Genomic DNA, 15365 nt, shown 5'->3' with positions numbered 1-15365 from the left:
CGCAGCTATGAATGACTTGGTGAGACAGGAGACCTAAACCAGCCGTGAGAGGATGCAGAGCACGTACATGAAGCTGTAAACTTTTGACCTCTCAGAAAAGAAAATCAAGCAGCTTTGGGGCAATTTTTTCCTCTTTAGGGAGGAAATGTGCAGCATGTTACGAGTGCCTCTTCTGCAATTTCTGCTCTGTTTTTGCAGGCTTACTTGTGAATGTGTGTGTGTGTGCAGTAATGAGGGTGATGTTGGGGGGGATTTTTCTGCCTCTGGGCTGTTGTATGCATTCTGCAGAGGAGAATGATGCTGAGAGACTTGACACTCAAGGTGGAGTGTTGAATTTTTAGGATTCCTATGACTCTGTTGTCTTTCTGGAATAAGCTCATCACAGATCTGGGGCCATTCATCTTACCTGTTTTAGAGCGGAATTATCCAATTTCTCAACTGAATTCTGAATGTACTAGGAAGATTTATTCCTAAATATTTTCGGAATCAGTAAATCCCTTTCAGGTGTTTACGTGGTCTCTGTCTTGTTCCTCTATGGTCAAATTTAGGTATGGATTGTCCAGAAAAATGGAATAGAGGCCATTGTCTCACTTGGTTTCACTGATCCGCTGTGGTAAAAATAACTATTCATCTCTTGGTATTTTAGAAATTGGTGAAGGGCAGTAATTTTTTTTTTCTCCACAGATGCAGAAAGCATTCTAGTATTTTGTCTAATGGGCTAAAGGTTCCAGCTGCAAACAAATCTGAAGAAAGACGAATACCATTTTCTGTTAGCATGAGGCATGCTTTTGTTCCTTTCACAGGTAATACCCAGGTCCTGCTCTGGAATTGTTAAGTATATGGTTAGCAAAAAAATCCTAGATATAATGAAAGTTTAAGAAAGAATTGATAACAGTATATATATGTCTGAGCAGCCTACTTGGAAAACTAGTGCAGTAGTTAGCATGCCTTCAAAATTATTCACACAACTGTAAAAGAGAGCGATTCAGGCAAAGTATTCAAATTATATCATTCACATGTTCACACTTTCATTTTCCTCTTTAAGAATACATGTTCTTTAAAGAAGTAGCCAAGGCAGCTCTTAATACACAAATTGTACTCTACCTAGTGCTCTTTCTATCCAAATGTCAGTTCTAACATTGCCTACTCTGTCTTAGACACCTGGACAGATACTTGTTTATATGGTTTTGATGGATTCTAAATGTGACTGTATGTAAAGCAGGCAGGCCTCAGCATTGAGGAAACAGGCAAAAATTTTTCTTGATAGAAATTGCTGTGAAAAACTCTTAGAGCAGAAGATAAAGAATGGATTTAGTCCATTTTGCTGGCAAGTTGGATGGAATATTGGAGTAATTTATGAAATAATGCTTTCCTATAACTTCTTGACTTCAGGTGGCTTAATCTTGGCTGCTGATTACTCTCAGCTGGAACTGAGGATCCTTGCTCATTTGTCTTGTGACTGTCGCCTCATTCAAGCTTTGAATGGTGGTACTGATGTCTTTAAGAGCATTGCAGCAGACTGGAAAATGATTGATCCCAAAGCTGTTGGAGACAGGACCAGGCAACAAGCTAAGCAGGTAATTTTAGGAAAAAAATCAGTAGCAGCTTTCTGGGCAGGAAGGTTCAGTGTTCAACACATTGTAATATGTTTTTCTGTTTGAATTCGGACATGATTGTTCAGTAGTTGCTTTGTCCATCCTCCCACTCTTGGTATGCTGCATCTAGAGGTGTCAGGGTTTTGGGGGATGAGGGTGGAGAAAAGCAGCATGAATGGCTTGGACTCAGAGGGGATCTCTCTTCTTGAATACTTGCCTTTGTTTCCATACACTTGTCTTCCCATGAATCACATTTTGTTTTGGCTCTGCTTTCTCTTCATGACTGACCAAACAGTAGCGATTCTTCACCCTTTCCTCTGACAGATTTGCTATGGAATCATTTATGGAATAGGAGCAAAATCTTTAGGCGAGCAGATGGGGATTGATGAAAATGAAGCTGCCAACTATATTGAATCCTTCAAATCAAGATACACAGGTTTGGATATGGTTGTTTGGGAGCTGGGTGGGGGTGGTTGTTTTTAATCCCTTCCCTCCGTTCTCTTCAAATCCTAAATTTGTCTCAACCTACTACTTGTGTCTCTTGAAAATATTTTTCATTTTGCAAATGTCCAGTGCATGAATGCAGCAGTTTGATACTCTGTAATATTTTACTCTACTCTCTGGTTTTATTCACCTTTAAGACTTTGTTCTTTACTTATTGCAATAATCTTTTTGTTATTTTAATTAATTAACAAGCCCTGAGGAGTAATTTTAAAGCTCTTGAGTTTCTGAATGAGAAATATGCTTTTCCTTATTAAAACATACAGCTTCAAATAATATGCTGTGACAACTTTAGACCATACTTCTTATAATTTTTAAATATAATAAATTCTTTCTTCTGCTTTCATGGAGTTTTAAACTGTTTTACATATTACCCTTTAATTTTTATGCAGCTGCTCAGAGTGCCTCTCCTATGTTCTGTAAAAAGACAGGGTTGTGTTTCTAAGAGGCATGTTCATTTTTAGGAAAGCTGCAGAGAGAACTGCAATCAGAAAAAGAATGGAGGACAAATGGGACAAGAGGCAGCTAGATCTAATCATAGGACTTGAAAATGACCTGGAAAATTTTGTTCTGAAGATTTTGGGTTTGTTTCTTTATGAGACAGATGCAGAAAAATGGTTTTCTGTTAAGATGCTGTTTAGTTTACATTGATTTCTGAATAGTCTCTCCTTCATGGCCATTAGGAACAACATCCTGCTTCCTCTCAGTACATGTGTGTGCAAACAAACTGCAGTGTACCTTATGCTGTAACTTCACTTCTCATGGATTTTCACTTGCTGTGTGTTGCCAGGCTGACTGCTAAATGACATACCTAATGAATTGACATATGCTGTCAGTCTTGGTTTTGAATTTTGCATTTTATATTTTGTAAGCATAGAAAGAAATTGTCTGAAGTTAATTTTTCCCACTTTAGTACAGCTGTTACCTGAACTTGCAGTGCAAGTTCACTCTTCCCTGTCTCACCTTTCTTTGACCTAAGTTTCTTTTTAACACTCCTGGCAGATTTACTCCTTCCCTTGCAAAGCGCAGATGGGTGATTTTCTTTCATCCTAGAATCTGAAGAGACACAGCCTGAAGTCAGGCAGCCTGAGGCATCAAGGGCTCTGGCTTCTACTTTCAATTTGCTCCCTCCCTACTACTTGTCTTTCCAGTGCTGGTCCAGGTTCTGACCTCTCCATTATCAATAACACACGTATGACCCTCTGTGCCTGGACACTGTGCAGGATGGATTTCCCACCTCCTTGTGCACAGCCAGATATCCTGACACTGTGCACTCTCTTCCACCTCAAAAGTCTTAAAAGGTTTTGCAGCAGAACTGAATGAGTGATCATGTGCCTTTGTTCACTGATGGGGTCTTGGAAATTTAAAGGATTTCCTCTGTGCTGCTTGGCTGCCCCAAACTGCTTTCAGTGACCCCACTGAGAAGTCAGTACAGAACATCAGCACTATTATAAAAAACTTTCTCTCTCCTTTCACAGGGGTTCAGAAATTCTTGAGGGAGACAGTGCAGAGCTGCAGAAGGGATGGGTTTGTGCAGACCATCCTGGGGAGACGGCGATACCTGCCAGCTATCAAAGACCCAAATCCCTACAGTAAAGCTCATGTATGTTGAGTGCTGTGCCTTTAAAAATTTTTTAAGCTTTGTTTTTAAAATACAAGATTTCTTTGCATAGCCATGTCTGCAGTTTTACAAGGTTTGTGAGCCATCTTAGTCATGACCTTTCACTTCTTGTTTAGTTCATTGTTCCCTCAGTCATTCTCTGAATGACAGAGCTTTTGTCATGGCCTGTTTGACGTAAGTCTTCTGTGACTGGGTGTGCAGCTGTCATCACTGTGCTAACATCACTTCAGAATTCCCACGTTGGAGCTGGAGTGAGTAATTCCTTGAAATCAATGGACATGATTTGAAAAAACCTCCACATAGGGGTGCACTTTAACTCTTCAGGTTGAGTTGCACCCACTCAGCAGTCTTTGTATGTTACATGCTGTCAGCACTTGAACAAGAAAGGGAATTTAAGGCCTTTGTTTTTGGGTATTTGTTCCTTTTCTTATTTTCCCTGAAAGGAAAATTGCTTTAACTTCTTAGGTAAATATTTACTTAGTACACACCCTTGCACTAGCATAATTTTTTTCCCCCAGGTCATTTGGGACACTTCTGCCATAGACTTTACTTCAGTAAGAGTAAATTGACTCCCTGGGGAAGCATTATACTTCTCAATAGGAAGCTAGCTCAGGTTGTGTGGAATTAAAGACTAGAGTAGAAGGGGGAGGAAGTGGGGGAGTTTGTACTCCAAATAGTTGACAGGGAAACAAGGAGGCTTTCAAAAAATTTTTGAAAATAATGGATAATTTTATCTGAAAAATACTTCAGCAGGAAGCTTTGTAGATGCATCTTCTGTTCAAATTAGATTTACTCTTTAAAATCATATTAAAGACCAGTTAATGAATTATCTTCACTTCCATTTCAGCATCCTTGTAATTCTTTGCACGTTTCAGCTCTAAACAAAGAAAGAAGAAACTTTGAATACCGTTTTCTTGTCTGAGGAGGGGATTAGTAGTGAAGTTGCTTGTGTTGAAGAAAAAAAATGTCTGGTGTGTTTTTGCACAGCTGTAGTGCTCTGGCAGTTCAGGATTTAGTGTGGCAGACCTGATTTTTAGTCCATGAAGTCCAGTTTCTTGCCTTTGGTTGTCCATCCCTTATGGCTTTGAAGATAGGCAGAAGTGTCTTGTGGTGCTTGGATTAACTGAGGTTTTTCCTCTCCCCTTGAAACTGTTACCATGAGTATATGCTTCTCCTTGTGGATTGTCACACTTGCAGGTTATTACTCCTTATATTCATTAATTTTAAATTTTTGGAATTTTCTCAGGAGCCTGTTGAAATTCTGTGTCTGAAACTAGTCTATAATGTGTCTTTCTCTCAGGTAGATAGAAAAAACTCTTTATTTGGAATTATTTTTCTGTGTATATTTGACCATGTATCTATTATTTTTAATTTAGTACATTTGACATGTTGGATTTTATTTTTTTGAGGGCTGAGATTTGAGAAAAACTCTCTCTGTTCAGGCAGAGCGCCAGGCTGTGAATACAACTGTTCAGGGATCTGCTGCAGATATTGTCAAAACAGCCACTGTGAATATTCAGAGACGCCTGGAAGCTTTCTCCTCTCTGATCAAGTCCCATGGTCATCTGGAGAGCTCTGGAGAGCTCCTTCCCCTTGGGAAGACTGGTATGGTTGCCTCTTCTTTGCACACTGGAGCAAGATTTTCAGTGTTGCTAATGTAAATTTTAAAAAACCCAACCAAAAAACAGCCTGAAAAAACTTAGTGCCTTTGGGCCTAGAGATGGGAGAAGTTTTATTTCCTGACAGTGGTAAGTCTGTGTTTAAGGGGCAAAAAAGTCATCAGAAAGGAGGAGAAAGAATGTCTGCTCAACAAACTAAAACAAATGTGACCAGAACAGAGACTCCAACTACTTCGGAGAAGATTTTGCAAAGGTTGGCCGCGAGACTTCATGTGTGATATGCTATGTGATGGCACCACAGAGTTGTTCCAAAGTAGGAAGGAGGTTCTGAGCAGACACTCTGGGTTCAGAGGCAGTGAAAAAATGGAGTGGGACAACTTCTGGTTCCAAAAATTAATTTTTTTGGTTAGAATTAAGTCTGGAATTTGTTGGCTGGAATTTGACACACAGAGACTTCACAAGAAGCACGTATCAGCATAAGTTCTTTATAGATGCAGATAGCAAAGCTGTGCTGGGATGTTCATTCCCAGAGGAATGCCACAAAGACATTTTTTAGCTTAATGTAGTTGTTTTGTTCATCAGGTGCATTTTAGAAAGACTGGTTAAGAAATGGAGAGCTGTATTGCTTTGATAGTTCTTACACTTCAATTGAAACATGAAGCTGTCTTAATATGAAGAGTCTGTTTTGGAAACAAAATAATTACAGTAATTTCACGAATACAAGCCGCAGCAATTTGACAAAAATTTTGGTGGAAACCCGGAAGTGCGGCTAATAGTCGGGGGCGGCTAATCTGTGAATAATTTTCTGACATTTACAACCCCAGACGTGCCAGCCAGGGTGCCGAGCCAAGCACCTGCCAGTAAAAGCCGGCATTCCGCGATTGTTACAGTGTTACTGTGTTGCCCTGGCTCCCTGCAGGCAGCACGGGGGGCGGGGAGAGAGGCGGGAGAGCTCTCTTTCCTCCTCTGCCACAACCCGGGGGAGGACGGGGGGGGGGGGGGCGGGGGGGGGGGCACCGCCATTGCCGCGGCTCGGGGAGCCGACGGGGGCCCTGCGCCGCCATTGCCGCGGCTCAGGGAGCCGACGGGGGCCCTGCACCGCCATTGCCGTGGCCCGGGGAGCCGACGGGGGCCCTGCGCCGCCATTGCCGCGGCCCGAGGAGGAGGGGGGGGGGCCGCGCCGTCATTGCCGCGGCCCGGGGAGGACGAGGGGGGGGCGCGCTGCCATTGCCGCAGCCCGGGCAGCCGATGGGAGCCCTGCGCCGCCATTGCCGCGGCTCGGGGAGGTGGGGGGAAGTGCGCACAGCCATTGCCGCGGCCCGGGGAGGGTGGGGGAAGTGTGCGCCGCCATTGCCGTGGCCCAGGGAGGGAAGTGCGCGCCACCATTGCCGCGGCTCAGGGAGGAGGCGGGGTGCTTTGTCCGCGCCCGCCGCCGGCGCCACGGGCGCGGGAAAGCTCCGTCCCCACCTGCCGCCGCTGCCGTAGGAGCGGGGGAAGCTCCGTCCCTGCCTGCCACCGCGGGGCAGCGCCGACCCAGGGTGACCGAGCCCAGTGGCAGCGGCGGCCGGCCCCGAGTGGCAGCGCCGAGCTGGGCCACCTGGCCCCGTCAGCAGCCCCTAGCGGGCCGAGCCTGCACAGCCTTAGCTCAGCCAGTAAACCCCGCCCTCCTGCGGTTCTGTTACTAATTGCACGCGGGTCCTCGCTGCGAACGACAGAGCGGCTTATATTTGGGTGCGGCTTATTTATGGACAAAAACCGAAATATTTGCCAACACCCAGAGATGCGGCTTATACTCAGTGTGGCTTGTATTCGTGAATTTACTGTAATTGCCAAACCTCTAAAGATGTGTCAGGGAGTTTATTTTGGAGAGACCAAATTCATAGGTCAGCTATGAGTAGAACGCATGTGCTTCGCAGAGCTTCCCACTACTCCTAGGAACAGAAGCTACTGACCTTTGGCCACTGAAATTGTAGGGAGTAGATGCATTTGTGACAGTTTTCCCCTGCTTTGATACTGAGTGTTTCAAGAACTGGAAGGCATTCTTTTTCAACAAGTTAGAAATGCCTGTGCCATGAGAGGAGCATCCTGCATCATGTGACTGCTTCAACACTGCTGCTTCAGTGTGAGGCTTGTGTGAGGAAGTGATGATGGCTTGAAACCCTTTCTGTGAACTGAAATCCTCCTATTAGCTAACCTGAGAAATAAATAACATCTGAGTCTCTGTGTGTGAGGTTGTGTTTGTTTATTTTAAAACACCAACAGCTTTTACCAGGGAAGGGTTTGTTCAATTTTTTTGTCATGGAAGGCCCACCAGGATCTTGGTTTTGTCAGCTGCTTACTTGTTTATTCAATAACTGCTCTCTTTTTCCTTCCTCAGTTCTACTCAGGAGCTATAGTTTCAGAAACTGCATTTTGCAGGTGGCTGACTGCTTTCTTAAACTAGCCATTAAAATATTTCTGGAAGAAAAGCAGAATCCTAATTCATTGCCCGAGAGTGTTGCTGTATAGCTAGGAAGTGGCAAAAGAACACAGCACCATGACCCCTCTTGTGTGCAGCAAGAAAGAGCAATTTTATTGAAAAAGCCGTGGCACTTACAGTAATTTCACGACTATAAGGCACACCCTTTTGACTAAAATTTTGGTCTGAACCCAGAAGTGCGCCTTATAGTCCAGTGCACCTTATATAATGTACAAAGTTGCAAAATTTGCCAATCCGGAAGTGCGAGCCGTGACCGGGCAACTGTGGCTGGAAGGAGCTACGTGGGCTGGGTGGGACCGGGCAGCCCCCGGCCAGCAGGAGCTGCACGGGGAGAGAGGGAGCGGGCAGCCTCACGCCGCCCTGAACTGCAGCAAGCCCGAGGTGTGAGCCGTGGCTGCCCCGAGCCCTGCCTCGCCAGCTGGGGGCGGGCGGCAGTGCTGGGCCCCGTGCATGGGGAGGGCACTTGAGGCTATGTTTAAAGGCTATGCCAATCTGTGAAAAATGTTTGCAAATTGAGCACCTGCCAGTAAACTCCACAATTGCGGGATTCCGTTGCAAATTTGTTACTTTGTTGTGTGCGGCATGGATCCTCGCTGCAAAAAAATGTGCGCCTTACAGTCCGGTGCACCTTATATAATGTACAAAGTTGCGAAATTTCCTGACTCCTGGAGGTGCGCCTTATAGTCTTGAAATTACTGTATATAAGGAACATCATGACAAACAAAGGGGAAAAAACTCATTGATCAAAGAGGGCAACACCTCTTTGAAAACACGCTATCTGCAAAATATCACGAGACACATGGTTTGGTGATCAACACCAGGCGTCTATCTGTGTTGTTCTTTCATCCTTCCCTTGTTTTGTCTCTGAGGAGATCCCCAGCCTGAGAAAAAAGCAGATTACGTTTCTCCATGAGCCTTCAGTAGTGTCCACAAGACAGAATGTTGTAAACCACCTTCTGATTAAACTTTACACAATTTTGTTTAAAATTTACTTTCAAAACAGATGGTTCAGGAGACACAACTGTCACTTGCTTCTGTTCTGATTCATATCTTTATAGTGTAGGGCTGAAATGTATATATCTAAAATACTTCAACATTTTTTCCCTCATAGCAGCACAAATATTGATAGAATGACCAGGATTTGTGGTTTTGTCTGTAGGCATGAACTTTTTTCAACGTCTTTGTGTTCTTTTTTTCAGCATTAGGAATGTGTAAGGTTTTTGATACAAGAAACACAATTTTATGTGATGGTGCTTAACAAACTGCTCTTCACCTGTCTAGGAAAGCTGTTGAGGAGGAGAAACGCAGGGATGTTACATCCCATCAGGGGAGGCTTCTTTATCCTCCAGCTGCATGATGAGCTCCTCTATGAAGTTGCACAGGACGATGTCATCCAGGTACAGCCCTGCAGTTCCTCTTTCAACTCTACAATATTACTGTATTTCAAACAAACCTTCCTTCTAGGAACTCCCATTCTCTTCCCTTGATCCCCCCTCCCTGGGTCCTGAAAGGCCTGTGAAAACAAAGTTCAATTGAATGAAAAAACATGTTTGCATGCTTGGTCCCTTGATTTTTGGATTCAAGTCATCCCCATGGCTAAAGTTCTTTTTCAGCATGTGCTTTGTTGCTTGTAACAGCAGTTTTTCTCTGCGCAGCTTGATGAGTGAAGTGGCGCTTAGTATTGTTGACAAGTGTAGGGGGAAGTATTTCCTCATCTGGGGGTATTTCTGCCTCCCTGCTTATGCTCTGGTGCCTAACTCAGAACATGTATTACAACAGCTGTGGTTTGTACTCTCTGCAGGGAAAGGAGGATTCTATCCTTTTGGTACTAATTTCCTCCTTCCCTACCTACTTTTCTTCCTAGTATTGTGGTGCTGGTGTGGCAGCAATGTAGGTACAAGAAATGTGCTCTGGTTTTTAAGTGCCCTTAATGTCTGCGTGTGTGTACTCTTCCTCCCTGAAGGCACTCCTGGGCCTGGGCACAGAGGAGTTTGTGTGGCAGCTCTCAGGGGCAGGTGTTTAAGCTGGATGTTGGCAGCTCAGTGTTTCCCAAGTCCTAAGCACGAACACAGGGAGGCTCCCAGACATTACTTCCATCTCTTGGGGTGCCTTTCTTCCACTTCTGCATGGGCTCATCACTAATGACAAAAGGTCATCTCCTGATGGCAAGCAGTAATTCCTAGTCCAACAGAGCTTTCTGCAGTGCTAACTGGCCTGAGCATGCATGTATATATTAATAAATATGTACTAATAAAAATAGGAAGAATATAAATGAGTATATTTATTAGTAATATAGATATGTTTTTATAAATAAAAACAAAAGATTTGATATTTTTGTCTTGAATCTCAGCTCGAGCTTTTTCTCATTTTGCAAGCTTTGTTCAGACATCTGCTGCTTCAATCTAGGCATGCTGCTTTCGAGACGAAAAGGCTCCTAATATTCATCCTGTAGAAGACTGAAATCCCCTGAGCATAGGCTTTAATGTCTTTAGATTCTGACTCCAGTTTATCCTGGTGTTCCTAGGAGAACTGGAGACAAGTGAATGGATTTGCTTATTATTTATTGTATTCTATTTATTTCATCAACTACCTCAACTTCAAGAGCAATTATTACCAGCTTTTCTAACTTCCTTCAGATGTATTTCTCTATAGATTTTTCTGGGCAGTTGATTAAACCAGCAGGTTTTCCTGTCTCCCCTGGAGCACAGCTGCTGTCATTGGTTCTAGGCGCAGCAGACCTAGTCAGATTTTCTTTGCTGGTTCCATGTGTTGGACTTGTGACCATTCTCAGAGAATCTCCTTCTGTATGGTTCATTTTTCTTTTGATCTGCTGGGCCCCAAACTTGATCAAGGCTGGAGTGGTTTGAATAGAGTAGAAAATTGATTTGTGTGTCATGCAAGGAACATTTTCTATGTTCTAGAATTTCTTTTTCTTGTTTTCTCACAGCAGTGTGCCTTGCTTAGGCCCTGTTCAGTTTTCAATCTCTGATAAACCATTTTTTTCCTGTCCAGGCAGTTATTTTTCATCCTATTTTTGAACAGTAGAATTTTGCTGTCCTAATTCTCTACCCTGCTTCTTTCTACTCTATACTTGTCTGTGCTGAATTAAATCCTATTTCAAAGCATTTTTCTAGGTTATCAAGGTAATTTTGAAATGCAGTATGCAGGGGCATAGGGGTTTGGAAGACGAATCTTCCCTTAGTTCTTCATGTTGTTGTACAGACTTTTGCTCTGATCTCCTCAAATCCTCTCCATTCCCCAGAAAAAAAACTATGAAGGAATTTCTGGGGTGGCTACCTGTGAGGACATTGTGAAAATACAGGGAAGGGTCAGACAGATTGAATAGCTCCTCTGCTGCCAGGGTGGCTTCTAGCTGAGCTGAATTCCAAAGCCTCTTTTTACTCTTCTGTGGAGAGGTTCATGGGATGAGTATGGAATGAAAGATTCATTCAAATAAGCAATCCCAGACAGGCTGGATTTGGTCTTGGAGAAGGAAAGGGAATACCTTTGTCCAGGGCAGGTTTTTACAGTCAGGAGGAAAAAAAAATCTAGTCTCTTGTAATCCAAACAGCTGCAGAAAGGAATAATTTATGGTCTCCTAATTGTGAATTGAAATGAGTGTTTTCTTAGGAATGCTTCTGGAGAACAGAGAACAATTACCTCATCTATTTACTACAGGGCAGGAGTTTATTAAAATAGTTAGGGGGAACCTGGCAGTATTTGTGGCACCCACATGGTATGTGACCTTCTTTCCCAGAGGTTTATAATTTGTGTTTCAGAGAGTGCTTTTCAAGCTGGCACAACATGGAGGAGCCACCATTCTTAGCTTCTGGCAAATTTGTTTTGTGTCTTGCTTTCGGTACATTGAAGTTTTCAGAACAAACTCCATGAAAGATTTAGAGTTATGCAGCTGAGTGAAAGATGAGACTCTTCAGGACTCTTCAGGACACCCAAGTGTTTAACAGAAAGTTAATCTATGCCCCTTTTTTGAGTAGTCCTAAACACTGCATAACCAGTCACAGCTCTGTGTTGCACAAAATCTCACTGACTTTATAGTTTCTTTTATACATAAACACTAATTTAGTTACATTCCCATTGGTGACAAGTCAGTGCGAAAAAATACAGGATAGGAATTCCAGGTGTCTGTCTGCCCCAGCTATTGACAGAAACCCCAGAGCATTGAAGTTATGTGTGTGTCTGATACCTGATGTTTTCTCCTAGGTCGCTCAGATTGTGAAACATGAGATGGAAAACGCCATCAAACTCTCAGTGAAACTTAATGTTAAAGTGAAAATTGGCCCCAGCTGGGGAGACTTGCAGGACCTGGAGCTGTGACAATGCTGTGTGACTTTCCCATGCATGGGAAGGCAGAAGGCACCATGGCAGGGCAAGGGCCTGTGATCACCTGCTGGCAGTGTGATCCTCCTGTACTGGGTTTCTACTGGCAAGGTACCAAGCTGCCTTCTGAAAGCTGGTATGAGCTCAATGAGCATTGAAATGTGTTTACAGAACTGTGAAATTATTACTTGTTAAAAGAAGGGTATTTAAATGAATTCTGTTAAAGTGTGCTTGATCTTGTACAAACTCCCAAAGCCTAATGAATTTATTATGCACGAAAGGAGCTGGATTATGTTATTAAAACAAGGTGCAAACATAATTTGGCAGTGCCTGTGGATAGTTTTCTAGGGCAAAAATGTCATTTTGATTGCACTTCATGTAGAATATTGCAGGCATCTGCCAGGATTATCTTTTACTGGATTCCTGATGACACTCAGGGGCTGAAGTGGCTTTACTGTTGGCTGGATTTCTCACTTAGCAGCTGTGCAGCATTCACAGTGAGCAGAAACTGTGCTTTGTTGGCCTCTGACTTTTAAGAAAGCATTGTGGTGACTGACTGCTGTAATTAATCCTACTGCTACCTTGCAAACTGACCTCAAGAGGGAAATTGTTTGGAATCTCTTAGAGTTAGTACAAAATCACCAGCAGAAATATTTTAAAGAATGACACTCAATGCATTGGTTAAAAACTTCATGGCAATGTATATTTTTGTGAAGAAGAAAACTATCTCAGCCTGGCCAGCTGACATGGCAGCCTTGCTGGTGTTTGAGGTCTGGTGGTTTGAGAGGAATTGTTACACTGTGATGGATGACCTCTGGCTCTTCATTCAGAGACTGTTCTCCTAAGGAAGCCTCACTCTTGCCTGTTGGTAGCCCCACTAAAACATGTTCAGATTTCCCCCATTCTTTGCCTTTGGTCTTTGGTCTGATGCTATGATCAGGCAGAAAGTTTTCCTGGGAGTTTGGGCTTGTCAAGCTGAGCCAGGATCAGATCCTTCAAAAGAAAGAGTCAAGGAAAGAGCTTGCAGGTATTTTGTTATAGTTTGAAAGACAGGTGTCTGCTAAGAAAGGCAGGAGCCTATCTTTGAAATGGAAAATGTAAACCCCCTCCCTCTAAATTATTATAATTTTGAAATTAAGGGGGCTTTCAGGCAAAGATATAACAGTTCTTTACTAGGAAAATTAAAATAGAAATACAGTATTATTTGGGTATACAAACCCAAAAGCACTGACAGAGTCAGAATACAACCTGATATACCATCAGTCAGGGTGTTGGTAGCAGTTCAATTAAATGGTGGCTGCAGTCCTCCTGGAGTGACGGATGTGGTTCAGTTGAAACAGTGGTCCTGTAGAAGGGTGCAGTTTTCCTCCGAAGGTCCAGTGATGATGTGGAAAGGTCCAATTTTCCTCTGGAATCTAATGGAAAAAAAGGCTACTTTGGTGTTCCAAATCTCAGTTTTTATCTAGGTAGGAAAGGCTTGGCTTTTCCCTCTGGCTGGAGTATTTTCCATCTTCCAATGGGCTGATGTAATTGTATTAGTCATACTTAATGGCTTATTCACAGACGATATCTTCCTGGAGGAAGGAAAAAATAAAGATGACTGCCCCACTTGGTTTTAACAGATGGCCCATTAGCAGAGAATATCTCCCACAGAGATAAGGATCACTGCCCCACCTGTTTTCAGCACATGGTGATAGAATACGTACTTTTGGCCACATCCTGCATTGCAACCCAAGACAGATTTAATCTGCCACTATTTGGCATTACTCTCCCCACTAATACCCTCTGGTCTGGCTAAGTCTCCCATCACAAGTTTTCATTTCACTTCCAGACAGTTGTGATGGTTACAAAAGTTCAGCTGCTTTTGTTAACTTCACACAATGCCAGTCCTTGAGTTCTGTTATTTTCATTGTCCAGCCCTTGTATCTTACAAGAAAGGGAGGACAAAGTACCTCCTGTCATCTTCCTAATGCCTCTGCAGTTCTTTTTCTGCAGTTCTTCCCTAATGTAATCAATCTCCATCTTTCCATTCTTGCCTCCTGTGAGAAGTTTTCAAGCCCGTAATTATCCTTTCATTTCTGAACTTCTGCTGGGTCCTTTTTAAGCAGTGTACTTTTGAAGTTAGTTTTTCAGCCTGATCTGAGAGGATGCATGCTTGGCTTTCAGCAGCCTGAGAGGGGGCTCGAGATTGTTAACTTCAAATGCAGTACTTTTGGTGGGGCCATTGTCCTGACATCAGAAGTAGCCAGCACTGAGGGCTGGAGAACACAGGGAGTGTTCAAAGATGTTAATGGGGCGTCCTTACAAAAAAAGCTGTATCCTGGACTCTGATCCACCACCTCCCTCTTGGGCAGCAAAACAGATGTGGCACTGAGCTGGAGCCCCAGATGAGGCTGCCTTGACTGCCCTTCTCAGCACCGTCTTGGCCTTCTTTCCTGTTCTGTGTTCCATTTTACACTGAGATTTTTTTGTTTTCTTCCTGCCTGCTCTAGGCCATGGCTTTCTCTGACATCTGTCACCTGATGGCTGAGCTCTTTATCCACAGCATTGTCTTTTTTTCTTCCTTTATTAAAGCTTTTGTTATTAACAGATCTGAGCTTCGGCACCCTGCTGCCTGGCCATTTGTGTTATCTGCCTGTGAAGAGGCTAGCTTGGACTTATTATCAATTCACATGGCCTAATCATTTCCTGTCTTGCTGTCCTGCGGTGACACACCTGTGCCATATTCCAGGCGTCACTGGGGCTGCTGTCATTTGGGCTGCTTGTTCTTTGTCACATTACAGTATTTCCCTCTCACACACTGCCTTCAGAATTTCCAAATGATGGATCTCATACGTATTTCTCAGCAAGTTCTCTGTAAGGGACTGATGCTAATCAGTAAGGGAATTAACATGTACTCAAACTTATTTTGACTAACAAGCTTGATGGGTTCATTTTAATTAAGCAGTAATTTGGAGCAAATGAGAAGATAAGAGGTAGCCACTGTGGTGTTTGAGTTGTGTTACTAGGACTGGCTCTGTACTGTTACTGATTAGTGCTATTTACATTCCCCAAATCTGATTAGACTTTAACTCTTAGTGAGATTGAGCAGTAGAAACAGAAGAGGGATAAGTCAGGTAAGCAGAGGCACTGTCCAGAAGGGTTTATGTTATTTTCTGAAGGTGGCGAGCTTGCTGCTGCTCTTCTGAGAGTTCAGCCTGTGGGTGACTGTG

The 15365-nt window shown here is 43.3% G+C and overlaps 1 protein-coding gene across 5 annotated transcripts in view; it reads left to right on the top strand.

The window, feature by feature from the left end:
- POLQ (DNA polymerase theta) overlaps positions 1-15365 on the top strand; it is a 75389-nt gene that overhangs the window by 45724 nt on the left and 14300 nt on the right. For 3 of the 5 annotated variants that reach the window (XM_033086933.1, XM_042780192.1, XM_042780193.1), the window contains 7 exons: positions 685-803; positions 1393-1577; positions 1920-2031; positions 3575-3699; positions 5160-5322; positions 9097-9212; positions 12037-13263. In XM_033086933.1, the coding sequence (XP_032942824.1) occupies positions 685-803; positions 1393-1577; positions 1920-2031; positions 3575-3699; positions 5160-5322; positions 9097-9212; positions 12037-12150 (934 nt within the window). In that variant the 3' untranslated portion in view covers positions 12151-13263. Of the gene's footprint in view, positions 1-684; positions 804-1392; positions 1578-1919; positions 2032-3574; positions 3700-5159; positions 5323-9096; positions 9213-12036; positions 13264-15365 lie in introns of those variants that run through there. The other 2 variants (XR_006163160.1, XM_042780191.1) reach the window with 2 other exon arrangements.

Source organism: Catharus ustulatus, chromosome 2 (genome assembly GCF_009819885.2).
Source record: "Catharus ustulatus isolate bCatUst1 chromosome 2, bCatUst1.pri.v2, whole genome shotgun sequence".
In the NCBI taxonomy this organism is placed as follows: Eukaryota; Metazoa; Chordata; class Aves; order Passeriformes; family Turdidae; genus Catharus; species Catharus ustulatus.
This window is presented reverse-complemented; position numbering and strand designations above follow the sequence as displayed.